The sequence below is a fragment of the Chrysoperla carnea genome, chromosome 3 (assembly GCF_905475395.1).
Source record: "Chrysoperla carnea chromosome 3, inChrCarn1.1, whole genome shotgun sequence".
In the NCBI taxonomy this organism is placed as follows: Eukaryota; Metazoa; Arthropoda; class Insecta; order Neuroptera; family Chrysopidae; genus Chrysoperla; species Chrysoperla carnea.
In genome coordinates, this window is record NC_058339.1 from 11330725 (window position 1) to 11346814 (window position 16090).

The 16090-nt window shown below is 29.6% G+C and overlaps 4 protein-coding genes across 7 annotated transcripts in view; 3 read left to right on the forward strand and 1 right to left on the reverse strand.

Moving 5' to 3' along the window:
• LOC123294668 (formin-like protein) overlaps positions 1-2321 on the forward strand; it is a 116843-nt gene extending 114522 nt beyond the window's left edge. For all 4 annotated transcript variants that reach the window (XM_044875772.1, XM_044875770.1, XM_044875774.1 and 1 more), the window contains exon 12: positions 1558-2321. In XM_044875772.1, coding sequence (XP_044731707.1) covers positions 1558-1770 — 213 coding nt within the window. In that variant the 3' untranslated portion in view covers positions 1771-2321. The remainder of the gene's footprint in view (positions 1-1557) is intronic.
• A 3234-nt stretch (positions 2322-5555) lies between these two features.
• LOC123296408 (glycine-rich cell wall structural protein 1.0-like) lies at positions 5556-8276 on the forward strand. Its single transcript, XM_044877872.1, has 4 exons — positions 5556-5825; positions 5907-5938; positions 6016-6052; positions 7764-8276. Exons 1-4 carry the CDS (start codon positions 5636-5638, stop codon positions 8111-8113), a joined length of 609 nt encoding a protein of 202 aa, XP_044733807.1. The 5' UTR covers positions 5556-5635; the 3' UTR covers positions 8114-8276.
• A 2071-nt stretch (positions 8277-10347) lies between these two features.
• On the forward strand, positions 10348-12670 carry LOC123296409 (keratin-associated protein 5-5-like). Its single transcript, XM_044877874.1, has 3 exons — positions 10348-10508; positions 11120-11239; positions 11857-12670. Exons 1-3 carry the CDS (start codon positions 10355-10357, stop codon positions 12519-12521), a joined length of 939 nt encoding a protein of 312 aa, XP_044733809.1. The 5' UTR covers positions 10348-10354; the 3' UTR covers positions 12522-12670.
• A 158-nt stretch (positions 12671-12828) lies between these two features.
• On the reverse strand, positions 12829-15270 carry LOC123295847 (inner centromere protein A-like; the record flags this gene model as incomplete). The annotated part of the gene is made up of 2 exons (XM_044877309.1): positions 13781-15270; positions 12829-13657 (listed from the first exon to the last, which is right to left on the reverse strand). Coding segments are annotated over exons 1-2 (2295 nt in total), but the record flags the coding sequence as incomplete, so codon positions are not given.
• Positions 15271-16090: the final 820 nt, after the last annotated feature.

The window sequence follows — 16090 nt, forward strand, 5'->3', positions numbered from 1 at the left end:
AAAAACACATTCCACCAAGTTTTTTGTAACATCTTTTACTCTACTAATATTATTTAAAGCTTGAGTTTTTTTTTTTAAATAGTAGTGGAGTTATCTAGTGGCCGTTAAGTTACGGTGAATCTACAAACTAATACTAAGAACTTACTTATCTGCCCTTATTAATATAAATTCAAATTGCTTGTAACGCCATCGCTATCTTAGAAAACCCAAGCTTAAGTGAAGCTTATATAGTGTAATTTTATAAAATATTTAACATTCGGAGCTTATTACAAGCACTTTTTTTATTTCAATATTATAATATCAGATTGAAGTTAATAAACTGCCGAAGTTTAACTTGAAATTCATACCTAGCAAACATAGTATAATCGGTCATTCCATGACATGTCAATATGATCAATTATAAGTATATTGTTTTTATAAAATAGATCAGTAATTAGAAAATTTTCAATCGGCCCAATCAAATTATTATTGCTCAACCGAAACAGGACTTTCTACAGAAAACGAATTTATGAAAAATTATGCTGAATTGTTTTTTAAATCTAAAATATCGTTAATAGAGACCATACCCATACATTAATAAAAATAATAAAATATAAGAGGGGTACCGCAAATGATTCCCTAGCACCTAGACCAAGGGGTCCTCTGTGCCCTCCTTGAGAAGAACCTGTCACTCGAAGCCGAGACAGCAGATTTCTGCAGGTACAAATAAAATATATAGAGGTTTCATCGTCCTACATGCAGACAATACAAGTGGGATTATCAGAAATAAAGTGTTATGAAGGTGGTAGTTCTATCTACAGTATCCTGTCAAGAGTCCCACCACTCTTCTCAACTATGCTCTAGTAAGTTTCAGGCGAGTACAGTCGAATGGCATAGCTGTGGGTATACAGAGTTTGGCCTGTCTCATGCCCTGCGCAAAATCCCAGTATTTAAAATGGGCTTATCGTAACCATTCCTTGATTCAATAAATTACGGAACAAGCTCAGGTGAAAGGGGCATTTGGGACGATCCCTTTTGTACGAATTAGTCCGCTGCCTCATTTTCTTTAACGTCAGTAAAGCATTCATAGAATATACTCGATTAAAATCTTGACGCCTCAAGATACCCATACATTAAGAGATTATAATTCAAAATAAAAAAGGGTTTTAAGTATCCTGATAATGATATTTTTAGATTTAAAGAATAAATCAAACATAATTTTTCGTAGTTAAATTTTTGTGTTAAAGTAGTTCTAATGGTTAAATTTGCAAATTTCGAAAAAACTATGAAAGTACATCGTGTCCGGCCAAGTATTTTTTCTATAGTAAACAACTTAAACTAAATTTCATACTTACAAATTAATTAGTAATTAACTATTTGTGACTCTAATGACTGATCTATAAATATATTATTTGAAAAATAAATTTTAAGAATTTTAAATATTTTAAAAATGAAGCAAATCAATCTAATAATAAAATTAATTTCAAAAAATTATGTAAATTCATAAAAATATTTTGATTGAATAATTTTATTTGAATAAAAATCATCAAATTATTTGGACTCTATTGTCTACTTTAGGATGCTGTAATCAATGAATTAAAGAATAAAACAAAACTTGTAAAAGAGAAGAAATTATTACATCAAGATGAAGTGTATAATGGTGCTTTAGAGGATATATTACTTGGATTAAAAAGTGAACCATACCGGCGGGCTGACGCAGTACGACGAAGTCAACGACGTCGAATCGACAGTAATCGTTTATCACGTACAATGGAGGAACTTGAATTTTAATTTTTTTTTTTTTTATTACCGAATGTGATTTTTTTTAATCGATGATTAATTGACGCACAAACGCTTGTTGCATTTTTGAGCTATGCGATAATTATAAAAACTATTTTAATTGACTTCGAATTGAGTTTATTTTATGTACAAATTACATTCCAATATAGAATATCTCGAAAATGCCAACACAATAAAAATGTTTGAATAACTTTAATTGTATTATTCAACGAATTAACTTTACATTAATAATTTACTCCTAAAAGATAATTTTAAAAACGATAGATTGCTCGATACAAGCCGCTTTAGGCGTTTGCAAGTTCAAAAGCGATCGTTGAATGTGCTAAAAAATTATCGGCCAGTATACTATTGCAAATTATTTATTTCACTATTTTGCATGAAAGCATATCGATACTTCTTGTCATCAGTTTGACATTTATCGATCGCCAACTTTTCTTTTGTGTTCGAGAATCCGCATAATCGAGACGCAGGTAATATATGAATAGGGAATATTCATTAAATTTAAATTTGGTTCAAATATTTTTCTTCCGTAACTTTAATGACTGGACATTTCAACTAAACCATTATTTTAGTAATTAATATCTTTTTAATTACTTAAAATTAATTAATAAAAGTACAAATTCTGTGATGGCATTTAAAAATTTCTAAAATCAGACATCATAGTACGGGCTTGTCAAATTTTTTGACATACTGTATGATATTAATTGCTTACATTTTATATGGTCTTTCATTGAATTATACTATTCTACGGATTTTTATTAAAACACATAATAATAACGAGTGTAAATTTTGTGTTGTAAATTCATTTTTTTTTAAGTGTGAATTATACATTGAACTGTCAAAAATTGACAGATCACGTACTTATACGTCATCAACAGAGAGCGCCAAAAAACTGCGTTTAAATATCTCAAAATTATAATGTATTTTAAATATTTTTTTACACTTAAATACAGCATTTTTAAGCAGTATTTATATTTTTTACTTTGTTATAACGGTGTAAACAATGAATTAAAAATATAAAAAAATACGTGAATATTCCCTATTCTCTCCGTATTAACAAATTTGAATTATTCATATTTTTTATTGTGTTGGGGAATTGGGACCATTTTAAAATTCGACTAAAAGAAGTGTTTTAAATAGGAATTAGACCATAGCTCATAATTTTTAAAAGCAATACAAATATAAATAATTTTCATAAGACGAAGAATTTTTATTGTTTTTGACTTTGAAGAAAAATAAAATATAAATATATAATATTATACTTTTATACAAAAAATGACTAAAAATGTTTATATGATGAGTAAAAAAATTTTAATGTTTTGTAAATATAATTATTTTTCCTTATAGATTTTTTTTTCGTACGTTTATATATATTTTTTTTTGTTAAATGTTAAAATATTATAATTATTATTGTGATTAGTAAAATTTTTAGTAAAACTGTACATACAAAATACAAATAATAAATTTTATAAATAGAATTCGAATAGATAAAAACAAAAATTCTTATTTTCTAGTTTGTGTAAAACAAAATTTGTATTATTTTATGGTGCTTCAAATAAAATATATAAAGCATTTTTTTTTAATCGAATTGTTTGTTTTAATTAATGTTATAGGATGAATTTTCAACTAATAGTGGTTTAAACAGGAAATTTACAATGAAAAGCACTGTAAACTGGGGTACACGATTGATCCTGCTTTAAGGTACGTATAGCTGAACGCTCTACAACTTTTATAATTGTAGAAATCAGTTATTCTAAAAGAACTGATTTTTGCGACCTTTAACCTGGAATATCTAAGGACGCTGACACGTGAGCATATGTGACTTATGAGACAACATTTGTACTATCAAAATAAAGGTTTATACAAGTATTCAGCTTATTCTATTTACTAGACCTTTTTCACATTTTTTTTTCTTTTTTTTAAATGAAAGTAAATGTCTTCATAAATGGGCTAATTTTTTCCCCCGATTAATTTGACGCCAAATGACCGAGAAAACAGACAATGAAATCATTAAAATTCAAACTGGCGAAAACGATCCGGAAACACACGATATTTCAAATATTGTGACTTTTAAACAATTTTTTTCATAGTGTTTTTATTGTTAAAAATGCGTAATTTTTGAGTTACAGGCTCTACTCGACCTATATTTTCATAAAAAATTATCAAAAAGCATTTCTGTTTTTCATGAAAAAGGATTATTCCGAGGGGAAACCCTAAAATGATTGGACTAATAGAAGTTAATATCTTTAACTATATGATGTCTAATATGAGTACCTAATAATGATGGAGTGCGAATCCAAAGTTGCCAAAATTTAAGGAAAAACAAGTGAAAATTACAATTGACTGAGTTAATAATATACAGGTGTTATGTGTTTTGATAGCAATAGTTGAAGTGCGTATTCTTTTGAAAATTTTAAGTCGTAAGTGCCTTACTTTTGTCCAAAACCCAACATTTAAGGAGCTATCTGCACTATTAAATTTAACCAATAAGATAAAAAGTACATTTTATAAATTTCCAAGTGAATCGGGTTTATAGTTTTAGATATTTTAGAGGTTTCCATGTACACAATTTTATCCTCCTTTTCACCACCTTAACCAACTATGCTAAATTTCAAGTCAATCGGGGTTTATAGTTTTAGAGATCTCGTGATGAGTCAGTTAGTGGTATTTCGCTTATATTTATTTAGATTCATTAAACATAAAATATATCAAAATACAAATTTTTATTTTTTTAAATATGAAATGTATTATTAATGTTTTTTTTTTATTCTGAGAATAAGTGACATGTGTCACACGATTTCATGTTGATTTTATGAGGATATTTTTAATAATTCACGAAAAAAATTGATATAGTTTAATTTAAAAACAAAATTAAATCAAATAATTTTTTTAAACAAGTGAAAACAAACAATTGACTGAGTTAACTGTTGAAATACCATGTATAGACAGTTTTGAAGACGCAACCGTTTGTTTTTTGACGTGACGTAAATAAAGAAAGATTTCCACTCTTATTTAGCCACACACACATAACTGTATACATACTACTTCCCATATTAATACATACTACAAAATTTTCACCTAATTAGCGCCCTCGTGCGTAAACAGTGATGTTTACAAAAAAATGTTTCAAACAAAAGTTGTTTATTTTTTTTTATAAGGAACATTTTTTATATTTAAACATTTGTTCTATCTCTAACGGTTTACAAGATGTCCGTCGTCTGTCATTACGATTACTCAAAAACGAAAAGAGATATCAAGCTGAAATTTTTTTAGTGTGCTTAAGACGTAAAAAGTGAGCAATATAGGTTAATTGGTTCTTGGGTCCGTAGGACCCATCTCGTAAACGGTTAGAGATAGAGCAAATGTTTAAATATAAAAAATGTTCCTTATAAAAAAATTAACAATTTTTGTTTGAAAAATTTTATTGTAAAAATCACTGCTTACCCACGAGGGTGCTAATTAGGTACAAATTTTGTAGTATGTATTAATATGGGAATATCAGTTATGTGTGTGTGGCTATTTAAGAGTGGTTTAACGCAGTCAATTGTTTGTTTTCACTTGTTAGTACCTATAATATCTGTGCATAGCATTTTTCTGCTTCAAAAGGTCGTGTGACATATCAAATTTTATATTTATGTCTTTTTCATGTTCATTTCAGTACAAAAATCAGTTACGCGTTTTCCACGATTTCCAACGTAAGTTTATGAGAATAACATGAAAAAAAAAATTGATATAAATTAAACGTTTTCCATTCAAATAAAAGTAATTCAATTTTAAACTTTGAAAGTATTTTAAGTATTTACTTTCTAAAATATTTAATTTTTAATTAAAAATTTTCATAATATATAAATCCATTATGAAAATATTTGTGATTTGTACTTTAGTATTCACTTTACTATCATTTTCTACTTCTTCTCCTACCTGGCCTATTCCAGTCCCTGTAAGTGGTAACTGCGGCGGCGGTGGAGGTGGTGGTGGAAGTTGCGGAAATGATAAATGCGGTAGCTGTGGTACAAAAGCTGTAAGCAACGGCGGGTTTGTACCATGTAATATTAAATGTCTTCCAATCTGTAATTGCTCAAAAATTATTTTGTGTATAATGTATTTATTCCATCAATAATTTCCAGGTCTTTCTAGTGCCGTTAATGGCATATGCCAGGTAAAAATAATATCATAAATTGATTTAGTCGTAAATTGTATAACATTATATGTATTCTCATTTTAATTAATTTGCAGAGTATTGGTTCTTTTTTTGCTCCTTCAGACGTTATTGGTGAGTGTGATATTAATTAGATATTCTACAACTGTACCTACTGACAAAAACTCCTGGAGTTTAAAAAAAACCTACGACATGGCCATTTAATTATGAGAGCTATTCAGCGGCCGGAGAAACCTGCTTATTACAAGGCTATCAATTTGTAATTTAATATTTTAGACCATTTTATTAAGAAAATCGCAGCTTGGCAGGTGTTCACTGCCAAAAAAACAGAATTTGGCATATTTTAGGCATCCTTATTAGAAAACTTGTACTTTCTAGTTTTGGAATCTATTGCTCAATAGTATATTACACATGTAGGAAGCAAAAGTAAAGAAAGTCTCAGATCTCATGTTCATTATCGCCTGAAGCGGAATGCGGCAACTTCGGTTAACGGAGCAGAACGAAAGTTGGTGCTTTTCGCCCGAAGGGGAGAAAAAATTTTTATCACTCTTTGTCTCTTTGCACGGAGAGTTGAAAGGGTGAGAAATGTTATCCTTAAATTTTATGTAAAGGTTAGAAGCGTACCAAATTTTTATAGGTACTCTGTTATATATGTAATATATATCAAGGTATACTAATTAAGTTTAGTCCCAAGTTTGTGACACTTGATGCTACGAACAAAATTTTGGTATAGGTGTTCATAAAATCACCTAATTAGTCCATTTCCGGTTGTCTGTCTGTCGATAACTCAAACATGAAAAGAGATATCAAGCTGAAATTTTTATAGCGTGCTAAGCAAATAATAATAAATGCCGAAAGACCGCCATAATTGTGTTTTTATACCACACTTTTTATACAGGGTATTTGAACAATTAACGCAATCAAATGTTTGTTTTCACTTGTTAAGGTTCGTTTATTTTTCTTGAAAATGAACTGTAAAAATTCTTATACGAGCTTTATGGACCAAGATATTCGCTTTCCAAACAAAATTAACATTTATGGATTTAAAATCCTGTACCTTTTAAAATAATCATCTGGCGGAAATTTTTTTATATCATTCGAAAACTTAAACTGCCTTCTTTTAAGCCCTAGGTCATTCTTTTGCAAAAACTTTTCACTTTTCGTTCTTAAAACATGTCATAAAACTGAATTGTTCCATTAACTTTGATTCGTCCGATAACTTTGGCACTTTTTCTGCGCATATGAAAACATTTAATCTACACGTAAAAAAGCTAATACTTGGCATAGATGTTTTAAGCCACTTAAATAAATTTCATCTAATTTGATGGTAATATTAGAGAGAATTTACTGTCTAAGTACTATTTTGCTCATAAAACATTTTAAATCTTTATATCATAATCGTAGGATAAGAGATTTAGAACTGGGTATTTATGATTAACATAGAAAATTTTAGAAAAAACGTGTAGCTCGTATTCAGATATTCAAAAAAAAAAAAACTACTTCAAAGGTAAAGCCAAATCGATTTAATTTAAGGTTTACTATAGTTACTAGAGCAAATTGATGATCCACATTTTTATTTAGAAACCGTACTTTTTTTTCAATATTTATGTTCTTTATAAATCAAGATGACTAATCAAATAGAATCCAGCATTAAAGTAAAGCATTTTGAGGAATTAATTTCCAGCAAGCTGGAAATCTTTTAACACTTTCATTTGGTCCCGTTTGAAAAGTTCTCGTTTTATTTACTTTACTTTACTTAATTACTAAACTATGTTACATTAGACATGGATGTACATTTTATCAAATATTATTTTCTCTGCAATAGGTGGTGTAGTACCAACGGGTAGTAACGGTGGTAATTGTGGTAGTGGTGGTTATGGCGCTGGTAGTGTGGGCGCTGGTGTAGGAAATGGATTAAATAATGGTGGAGGAAGTGGATGCAATGGAGCGAGTTATGGAGGCAATGGAGGTGGTAATGGAGGCAATGGATTGGGTTATGGAAGTGGTGGTGCAGCAGGTGGTGCGGCTGGTGCAGCAAGTGCTGCAGCAGCAAGTGCAGCTTCAAGTTCTACTTCAAGTACCACTACTACTACCAGCTCTTCCAACGCAGCTGCTAATGCTGCAGCTAACAGCAATGCTGCTGGTAGCAATCATGGCATTAAAGGCAAATGTTAAAACTACTTTGAAAATTTGTATTAAAAAGTAAAGTTGAAAGAATACTTATATAGTTTTGATATGCTTATTAATTAGGCTAACAAATAAAATCAATCATCAATAATTTGTAAAAAGCTTTATTTTTGAGAGAATTAAATACCAAAAATTAACATCGATTCCAAAACTGTAATGAGATAAGTACATACCCACGCGTAATAACGCAAGAGAGTCAAAAAAGTTAATAGAACGTCAAAGGTCATTTATATATCAGTGTAGGTATTACATGTGCATTCGATTTCTAATTTTTCGTTTACAAAAAATGTTTCAAACAAAATATGTTTTTTCTATATTTTTTACACGAATTGACGATAAAAATTGAGTTTTCTATTTCGAATTTAGACCTTTATAATATTTATCTACCAAGGTCACACAATACTCAATAATTAAATTTTTTTGCACACTTCAAACTTTGGTTTGAAACATTTTTCAAAAAAATGCTAATCTGGAAAAACTAAGAAACGTTACTTTTATAACACAGTGTACAGAATGGTTTGAGCTTAAGACGTTTTTATCAAAAATATCGTAGAGGTAAGTAAAACTTAGTTAGTTGCAGTCTGGTGGAAATATTTTTTGCCAATAGTCTAATTTAGTCTTGCAGTGTTCTAAAAAACAATTCTAGAAGAATGAGTAAGTCTAAAACATTCTGAAAAAGTATGAAAAGATCTATTTCAAACATATTTTAAGCAGTTTGAAGTTTGCATTTTTTCCAAATTTTTGGACTCTCCTAGAATATTTTTCGAAAATTAATCAGAGATTTCATGAAAATTTAGCTAAAGTAAAAATGATTAGAACACCTCTCTCTCACATACTCGTGGGATATGTACTATATGCCAACGCAAGATATGGGCAAAAACGTAGTCTTTTAAGGTCTCCTAATAACACCCTTGAATGAATGAATAAACAAATCTAGTGTCAAAACTTTTGGATCACCCCTCTACGATTTACATAAGTACACTGGATCATTATAATTGCCAAAATTTTTGAGGGTGGGTGGATGTTTGTACACTTTCACGCAAAAACTATTGCGCGGATTTGGATGAAATTTGGAACACAGATAGTTTATAACTTGGATTAACACATAGTACAGTTATTGCTTACCTTTTTTTGGTTCTTAACAGTTTTTAACAATAATTCCACGACAGTTTAAAATTATTTCACCTATAGAAAGTTACATTATCAGCGAGTATCATTACTTCAGCCTACATGTTAAAATCCGTATGAATTATCTATTACACACTCGAATGGTAAAAGTACTCACATCGTTCGTACTTCTAATTCCATCTTAGCACTCTCATGTGCAATTGGCAATTACGTAGATTGGTTATAAAATCTACAAACTATCAAAGAGATCCATAATTTCAAAAATTTTATGATATTATTTATTAAGAATATTACAATATTATTTGATAGAAAATAATATGAATTATGAAAATGATATATAAAATAATATGATTGGGTTATAAATTTTCATATTTTATGGCTTCTTATTAAGTCCAAAAATTATTGATTTAATTTTTTACTTGCCGGTATTAATCTGTTGGGTAAATCAAGTTCATGGATAGTCACACTCATTCCTCTATATTATATGTAATGTATGTCAATGTAATATATTGCCATTACCGTCAGATTGTAAACTGATTACCAAAAATCACTCGAACTAGCACTAACTCGACAACACCTATTAACGAAAATCAACTCATTGCGTTATGTTTAGTTGGTCTGAGTCGAGTTAGCACTCATTGGGATGGTTTTTGGTCCATTTTTTTGGAAGTCAAACTTACAATTTTACAATATTATCGTGACATATATATACATATTAAGAGACAGATAGGCATTTAAAATATTTTTAAAAGTTTATTTTTATATGTAGCCAAAATTGCAGCTCGTGGGTTCGCCACGTGGGCTCGGCTCGGCAATGAATGGTGGGCTTTTAACACTTTCTTCTATCGTCCTGTTCTTAACAAAGAGGCCATGCCAAATATTATAGTATACATATATATATATAGTATTTGGTCGTGTTGCAAAAAATTTATTTTCTTTTTTATATCCTTTTCGTTACAAAAATGTCGATCACGATTTCTAACTAATTTTATGAAGATATCATGAAAAAAACTGATAAATTAAATTGGTTTTACTTTCATATAAAAAATATTTCATTTTAAACTTCACTTGTTTATTTTTAAAGATTTATTTGATTCCATTATGAAATTATTTGTGATTTATTGTTTTGTATCCTCTATGATATCATTTTATACTGCTGTTCCCATTTTTGATCAAGGAATTAGTCAAATTGTTCCAAGTGCTGGTTCTGGCAGTTGTGGCACTACTACTGCAAGCAGTGCCGGATTTGTATCAGGTAATATATTGATTGAAGCTCAATCTATTTGTGCGCTTTCATTTTAATTGACCAATATTTATTGTATATAATAATTTATTTCATCAATAATGCTATTGATTGCACTTTGCCAGGGAAAGAATAGCTACGTTTAGCTTAACTTATCGCTCAGTTGGTATCAGCAATCGATGTATCTTAAAGAAAAAAATATATTGTCAGTTCTATTAAGAATAAATTGATTTAGTCTTACTTCTACTGTTTACAAAATCCCTACTGTTTACTAAATTAACATGCTTTAAAGGAGAACACTTTTTATAACGAAGAGGTTCCGAATGATAAAATCATATTTATTAAGATATTTTCTAGATTTTTCAAGAATTCATTTCTAAAATGTCTCGATTGATATTCGACGCCCAGATTTTCCCCTTCCGATTATTTCTACCCTCTGAAAAGTTTCTGATTTTACAAAAAACTTTGACTCCAGAGTAAAAACATTAATTGATGCAACTAATACTTATCAATCCTGACATCATATTAACCAAGGTAGAAAGTTATCCGAAATCTACTAATAATTAGATTTAGTAGAACTGATAATTTCTATCAATCTTTAACATGTTTATTGCAATATCTAGGTGTCGTGGTACCAGCAGGCGCAAGTGTTAATAGCCAAAGTAGTTGTCATTGTTCAGATGGAATAGTTGGTGATTGTAGCTGTGGCAGTAGTGGTTGTGGATGTGGAACGGGATTTAATGGTACGAATAGTACGGTCAAGCTGATCTAGATACCTGGTTAAATCTGACGTTAAGGAAATGAGGCTAGCATTCCAATAGTAATTGATGTGTCGTTATTGACAGAATCAGCTAATGGCTACGACGAGCCCACTTTGATTACTGAGATTCCACGCAGGACATGGGACAGTTCATCTTATACATAGCCACAATTAGATCATTCAATTATACGCGATTGAACCGAATGGAACAGTTAAATGAATAATGAGTTTTTTGATATGACATTCTTGATTGAATTACCATCTCCATAAATTTGATGTTCTCCTACTGTCCCTAGTAGGACATGTATGGAGAGCGATAAAAACTCTGCTTATGTTATTTACGCCTGTAGATACCCACAGGGAGTCAGACGTAGAGTGTACTTTCTATGTTGTCTCGAACTTTGACAGAATCTTGTAATTTAATTTCCTTATAACACAACCTTTTACCGAAAACGCCCTTGCCTTCAGGTAACGAGATTTTATCTGTAACTGTAGGTACTAGGAACCCAATTGCATTACTCCTCTTATAATCATCATTCTGCAGTACTCAGACGACGTTGGAATTTTAGTTATTTTTTTAAATTATGTTTTCTGTAACAGGTGCCGAGAGCAGAAACAGAAAAAGTACAGATTGTAGCTGCCAAGGTAGTTGTTATTGTTCAGGTAAAATAACTGATGAATGTGACTGTAAAGGTGGTGGAAGCAAAGATTGCAGTTGCCAAGGTAGTTGTCATTGTTCAGGTAAAATAACTGATGAATGTGACTGTAAAGGTGGTGGAAGCAAAGATTGCAGTTGCCAAGGTAGTTGTCATTGTTCAGGTAAAATAACTGATGAATGTGACTGTAAAGGTGGTGGAAGCAAAGATTGCAGTTGCCAAGGTAGTTGTCATTGTTCAGGTAAAATAACTGATGAATGTGACTGTAAAGGTGGAGGAAGCAAAGATTGCAGTTGCCAAGGTAGTTGTCATTGTTCAGGTAAAATAACTGATGAATGTGACTGTAAAGGTGGTGGAAGCAAAGATTGCAGTTGCCAAGGTAGTTGTAATTGTTCAGGTAAAATAACTGATGAATGTGACTGTAAAGGTGGTGGAAGCAAAGATTGCAGTTGCAAAGGTAGTTGTAATTGTTCAGGTAAAATAACTGATGAATGTGACTGTAAAGGTGGTGGAAGCAAAGATTGCAGTTGCCAAGGTAGTTGTCATTGTTCGGGCAGAATATCTGATGAATGTGACTGTAAAAGTAGTGGTGTCGGATATATAGCATGAAATGAATAAACTGTTGTAATTGTACTAGTACAACTATAAACTAGTACTAGTTTAAATTCTGTGTTGTAAATTCATTTTTTTAAAGTGAAAATTATACATTGAGCTGTAAAAAATTGACAGATCACGTACTTATACGTCATCAACAGAGAGCGCCAAAAAACTGCGTTTAAATATCTGAAAATTATAATGTATTTTAAATATTTTTTATTTTGTTATAACGATATAAACAATGAATTAAAAATATAAAAAAAATACATGAATATTCCCTATTAAATATAAATATTATTAAATATAAACTCGTTTAACTTTTATTTAAAATAATTTCGAATCGTCCTTTACAATATCCACAACATTTCTGTTCAATATTAACTGATTTCGAATGTCGTCCAAAACTATAACCACATTGCTTACAACGATACGTGTATTTCATTGGTACGTCATACGAATGACAACGAACAATCACCGGTAAACTTGGAAAAGTTGTCATTGCTTTTTGTGCCCAAGTTTTCCAAAACGTTCCATGTCCATCTTTAACATTGTGTACAATCCATGTAATTGCATGACACATTTCATGTATTAACACATCACGTAAACGTGATGGTCGATCAACAACTTTTGTACTAAGTTTAATACGACTAGAATATATTTGTTCACCACTTTTAAGTTTTACCGCACGTTTATTATGTGTAAATCCAGCTGAACTTACCATACGATTACTCCATTCGACTGTTGTATTCGATGGAATTTTATTCGCAAATACTTCTGTATTAAATAAGTTAAATAAACGTTCTGTTAATTCTTGTCTTGTTTCTTTGAAGTTTTCTTTATAAATTAATGCATCTGGATGAGAATCGGAACTAGAAACTGAATCCGACAACGACGCTAAAAAAGCATTTTGGTCATTTGATATACATTTCGGAGTATTCCCAACAGTTTTCAATAATTTTATATCGTGTTTATATTTTTTAGACTCTTTTACTGATACTTCAGCTGGTGAAAAATTTAGATTTCTAACAGAAGGTAATTTTTTTGAATTTGATTTTTTGGTTGATGATTTAGATGGCGAAAATAATAATTTTGAAGCTTGTGATGAACTTGGTGATGAAAAATTAAATTTATCATCGAAAGATAGTAATATTGAATCTTTTTTTCTATTTGATGATTTAGTAGACGACGATTTTGACGTTTTCGGTTGACTGTCTTGTTCCGAAGGTAATAAGTGTTTTCTATTAAATTTATCATCGATAGAGTCGAGTGATTTTGAATCTTTTTCGATTTTTGATGATTTAGTAGACGACGATTTCGACGTTTTCGGTTGACTGTCTTGTTCCGAAGGTAATAACTGTTTTCTATTAAATTTATCATCGATAGAGTCGAGTGATTTTGAATCTTTTTCGATTTTTGATGATTTAGTAGACGAAGATTTCGACTTTTTCGATTGACTGTCTTGTTCCGAAGGTAATAACTGTTTTCTTCTTTGAAGTAACGTAAATAATGTATTCTCCTCTTCATTATTCTGTTTGGTTACACTTTTTGTATAAATTTTGCTTAAAATATCAGAATATTTTGGGTCATACAAGTTTTTATCGTTTGATACACATTTTGGATCGGAAAGTAAAAATTTCGTATTTAGTTTAGTAGAAGTAGCAGATAATAATAATTTCGGAGCTTTAACAGGCGTTGTATTTAATTTCTTGATTTCCTTAACTGATGAAAAATTAAATTTATCATCGATAGAAAGTAATTTTGAATCTTTTTCGATTTTTGATGATTTAGTAGAAGAGGATTTCGACGTTTTTGGTTGAATACTGCTCTGTTCCGAAGGTAATAACTGTTTTCTTCTTTGAAGTAAATTGAATGTGTTATCCTCTACATTATTCTGTTTGGTTTCACTTTTTGTATATTTTGGGTTACACAAGTTTTTCTCATTTGATACACTTTGTAAATTAATTTTGGTTTCAATATTATTTTCAGTTAGTAACGATTTATAAGATTTAACGTCCTTTTTGGAAAACTTTTCTTTTACATTACTTTTAGTATTTTTACTTAAAATGTCACAGTTTTTTGGTTCACCCACATTTTTGTCCATTGGTTCACATTTTGAACTATCTTCAGAAATGAATACTTTTGTGTCTAATTTATTTTTGGCCGATAAATTTTTAATAGGTGAGGATTTTAAATTAATATTTGTTTGAATGTTCTTTTCAGTTCGTATATTTTGAGACGTTTGTTTTCCTTCGGTTTTATTAGTATAAATTTTGCTCAAAATCTTAAAATGTAATTTTTCTAAAATATCATCTTTTGAAACATTTTTTAAGGGAGAGTATGTTTTAGAAAATGATAATTTTGAATCCTGGTCATTTTTGTGACCTGGTGAAGATTCTAAATCAATTTTTAAAGAATTATTTCCGATTCGATTCGATGGTACGTTATTGTAAGGTTTTTTTTTATTGTCTAGGTTTAAAGTTGTACTGGTTTTATGTTTGAATCTTATGTACTCACTCGCAGAATTAAAAGAATTTCTTGGAGTTTCACTTTTATCACTGTAAATATCAGAATTAGATGAATATAATTTTCGTTTCTTTTTAGGTGTATCACGTTCATTTTCGTTTGTTTTGTTTTTACGCTTTAACTTGTTTTGTTGTTTTTTTGGTGAAAACATATTTTTATTAGTTATATAAATTGGTTTTTCGATACTAATGTTATACGATCTATGTTCACTCATAATTTCCAAAAATTTTAAATCACATAATTCGTTAACAACCTTTAGATTTTATTTATTTTCGGATTTGAATATCTAGAACTTCAAAATAATTTCGTTAACTTTTGAATAAGATTAAGGGGTAATAATATTTATTATTCATAGGGACGCGGCCATGTTTTTTTCCTATTGCTGACATCTAGTAACAAGCAAATAATATATATAATATGGAAACGAACCTTTATGCAGATATTTTGGTATTTTGTCATGTGCAGATTTCTAATTTTTTTTTTCAATTTAAAATACAAAATTTTTCTGGTAATAATAATTTTAGCTAAGTCATAACTTACATTAAAATGTTAGTCCACATCCAATCGTAATAATCTACTCTTACATATAAATAATATTTTCAACAAACACCAACGACCTGGCCTAATTTGAGATAAAATTATTAATAATTTTACTCAAATCATAAGTTACATAAAGATGTAGTCCGACATCCGATCGTAATAATCTACTCTGACTTATAAATTTAAATAAAGTAAAAAATAATTATAACAATTAGTCAAGAAAAATTATCTCCTTTGTAATATCATTTGGAACATGCATGCAAATTTTCAGGTCATTTTATTGAGGGCAACATAGAAAACACTTTGTTTAAAAAAATGTCGATAATCTTCATATGACTATAGCCCCTTAATCCATTTTGAATAAGAGGTATGTTAGATAACTTAAAAATCGTAGTTTACAACGATTTTCTAAAAAATAAATAGAGGTTTATTTTTTATAAAATCAATCTTTCTTATAATAGGTAAATATAATAATTATAATTTTTTTAACCTAAATCTTTTTATTGTGTTAACTATAT

Coding starts and splice junctions, on each gene's coding strand:
- LOC123296408 (XM_044877872.1), top strand. CDS start 5,636: ATGAAAATATTTGTGATTTGTACTTTAGTATTCACTTTACTATCATTT. Junction 5,826..5,906: donor CAACGGCGGGTTTGTACCAT/GTAATATTAAAT, acceptor AATAATTTCCAG/GTCTTTCTAGTGCCGTTAAT. Junction 6,053..7,763: donor TGCTCCTTCAGACGTTATTG/GTGAGTGTGATA, acceptor TCTCTGCAATAG/GTGGTGTAGTACCAACGGGT.
- LOC123296409 (XM_044877874.1), top strand. CDS start 10,355: ATGAAATTATTTGTGATTTATTGTTTTGTATCCTCTATGATATCATTT. Junction 10,509..11,119: donor CAGTGCCGGATTTGTATCAG/GTAATATATTGA, acceptor TGCAATATCTAG/GTGTCGTGGTACCAGCAGGC. Junction 11,240..11,856: donor ATGTGGAACGGGATTTAATG/GTACGAATAGTA, acceptor TTTCTGTAACAG/GTGCCGAGAGCAGAAACAGA.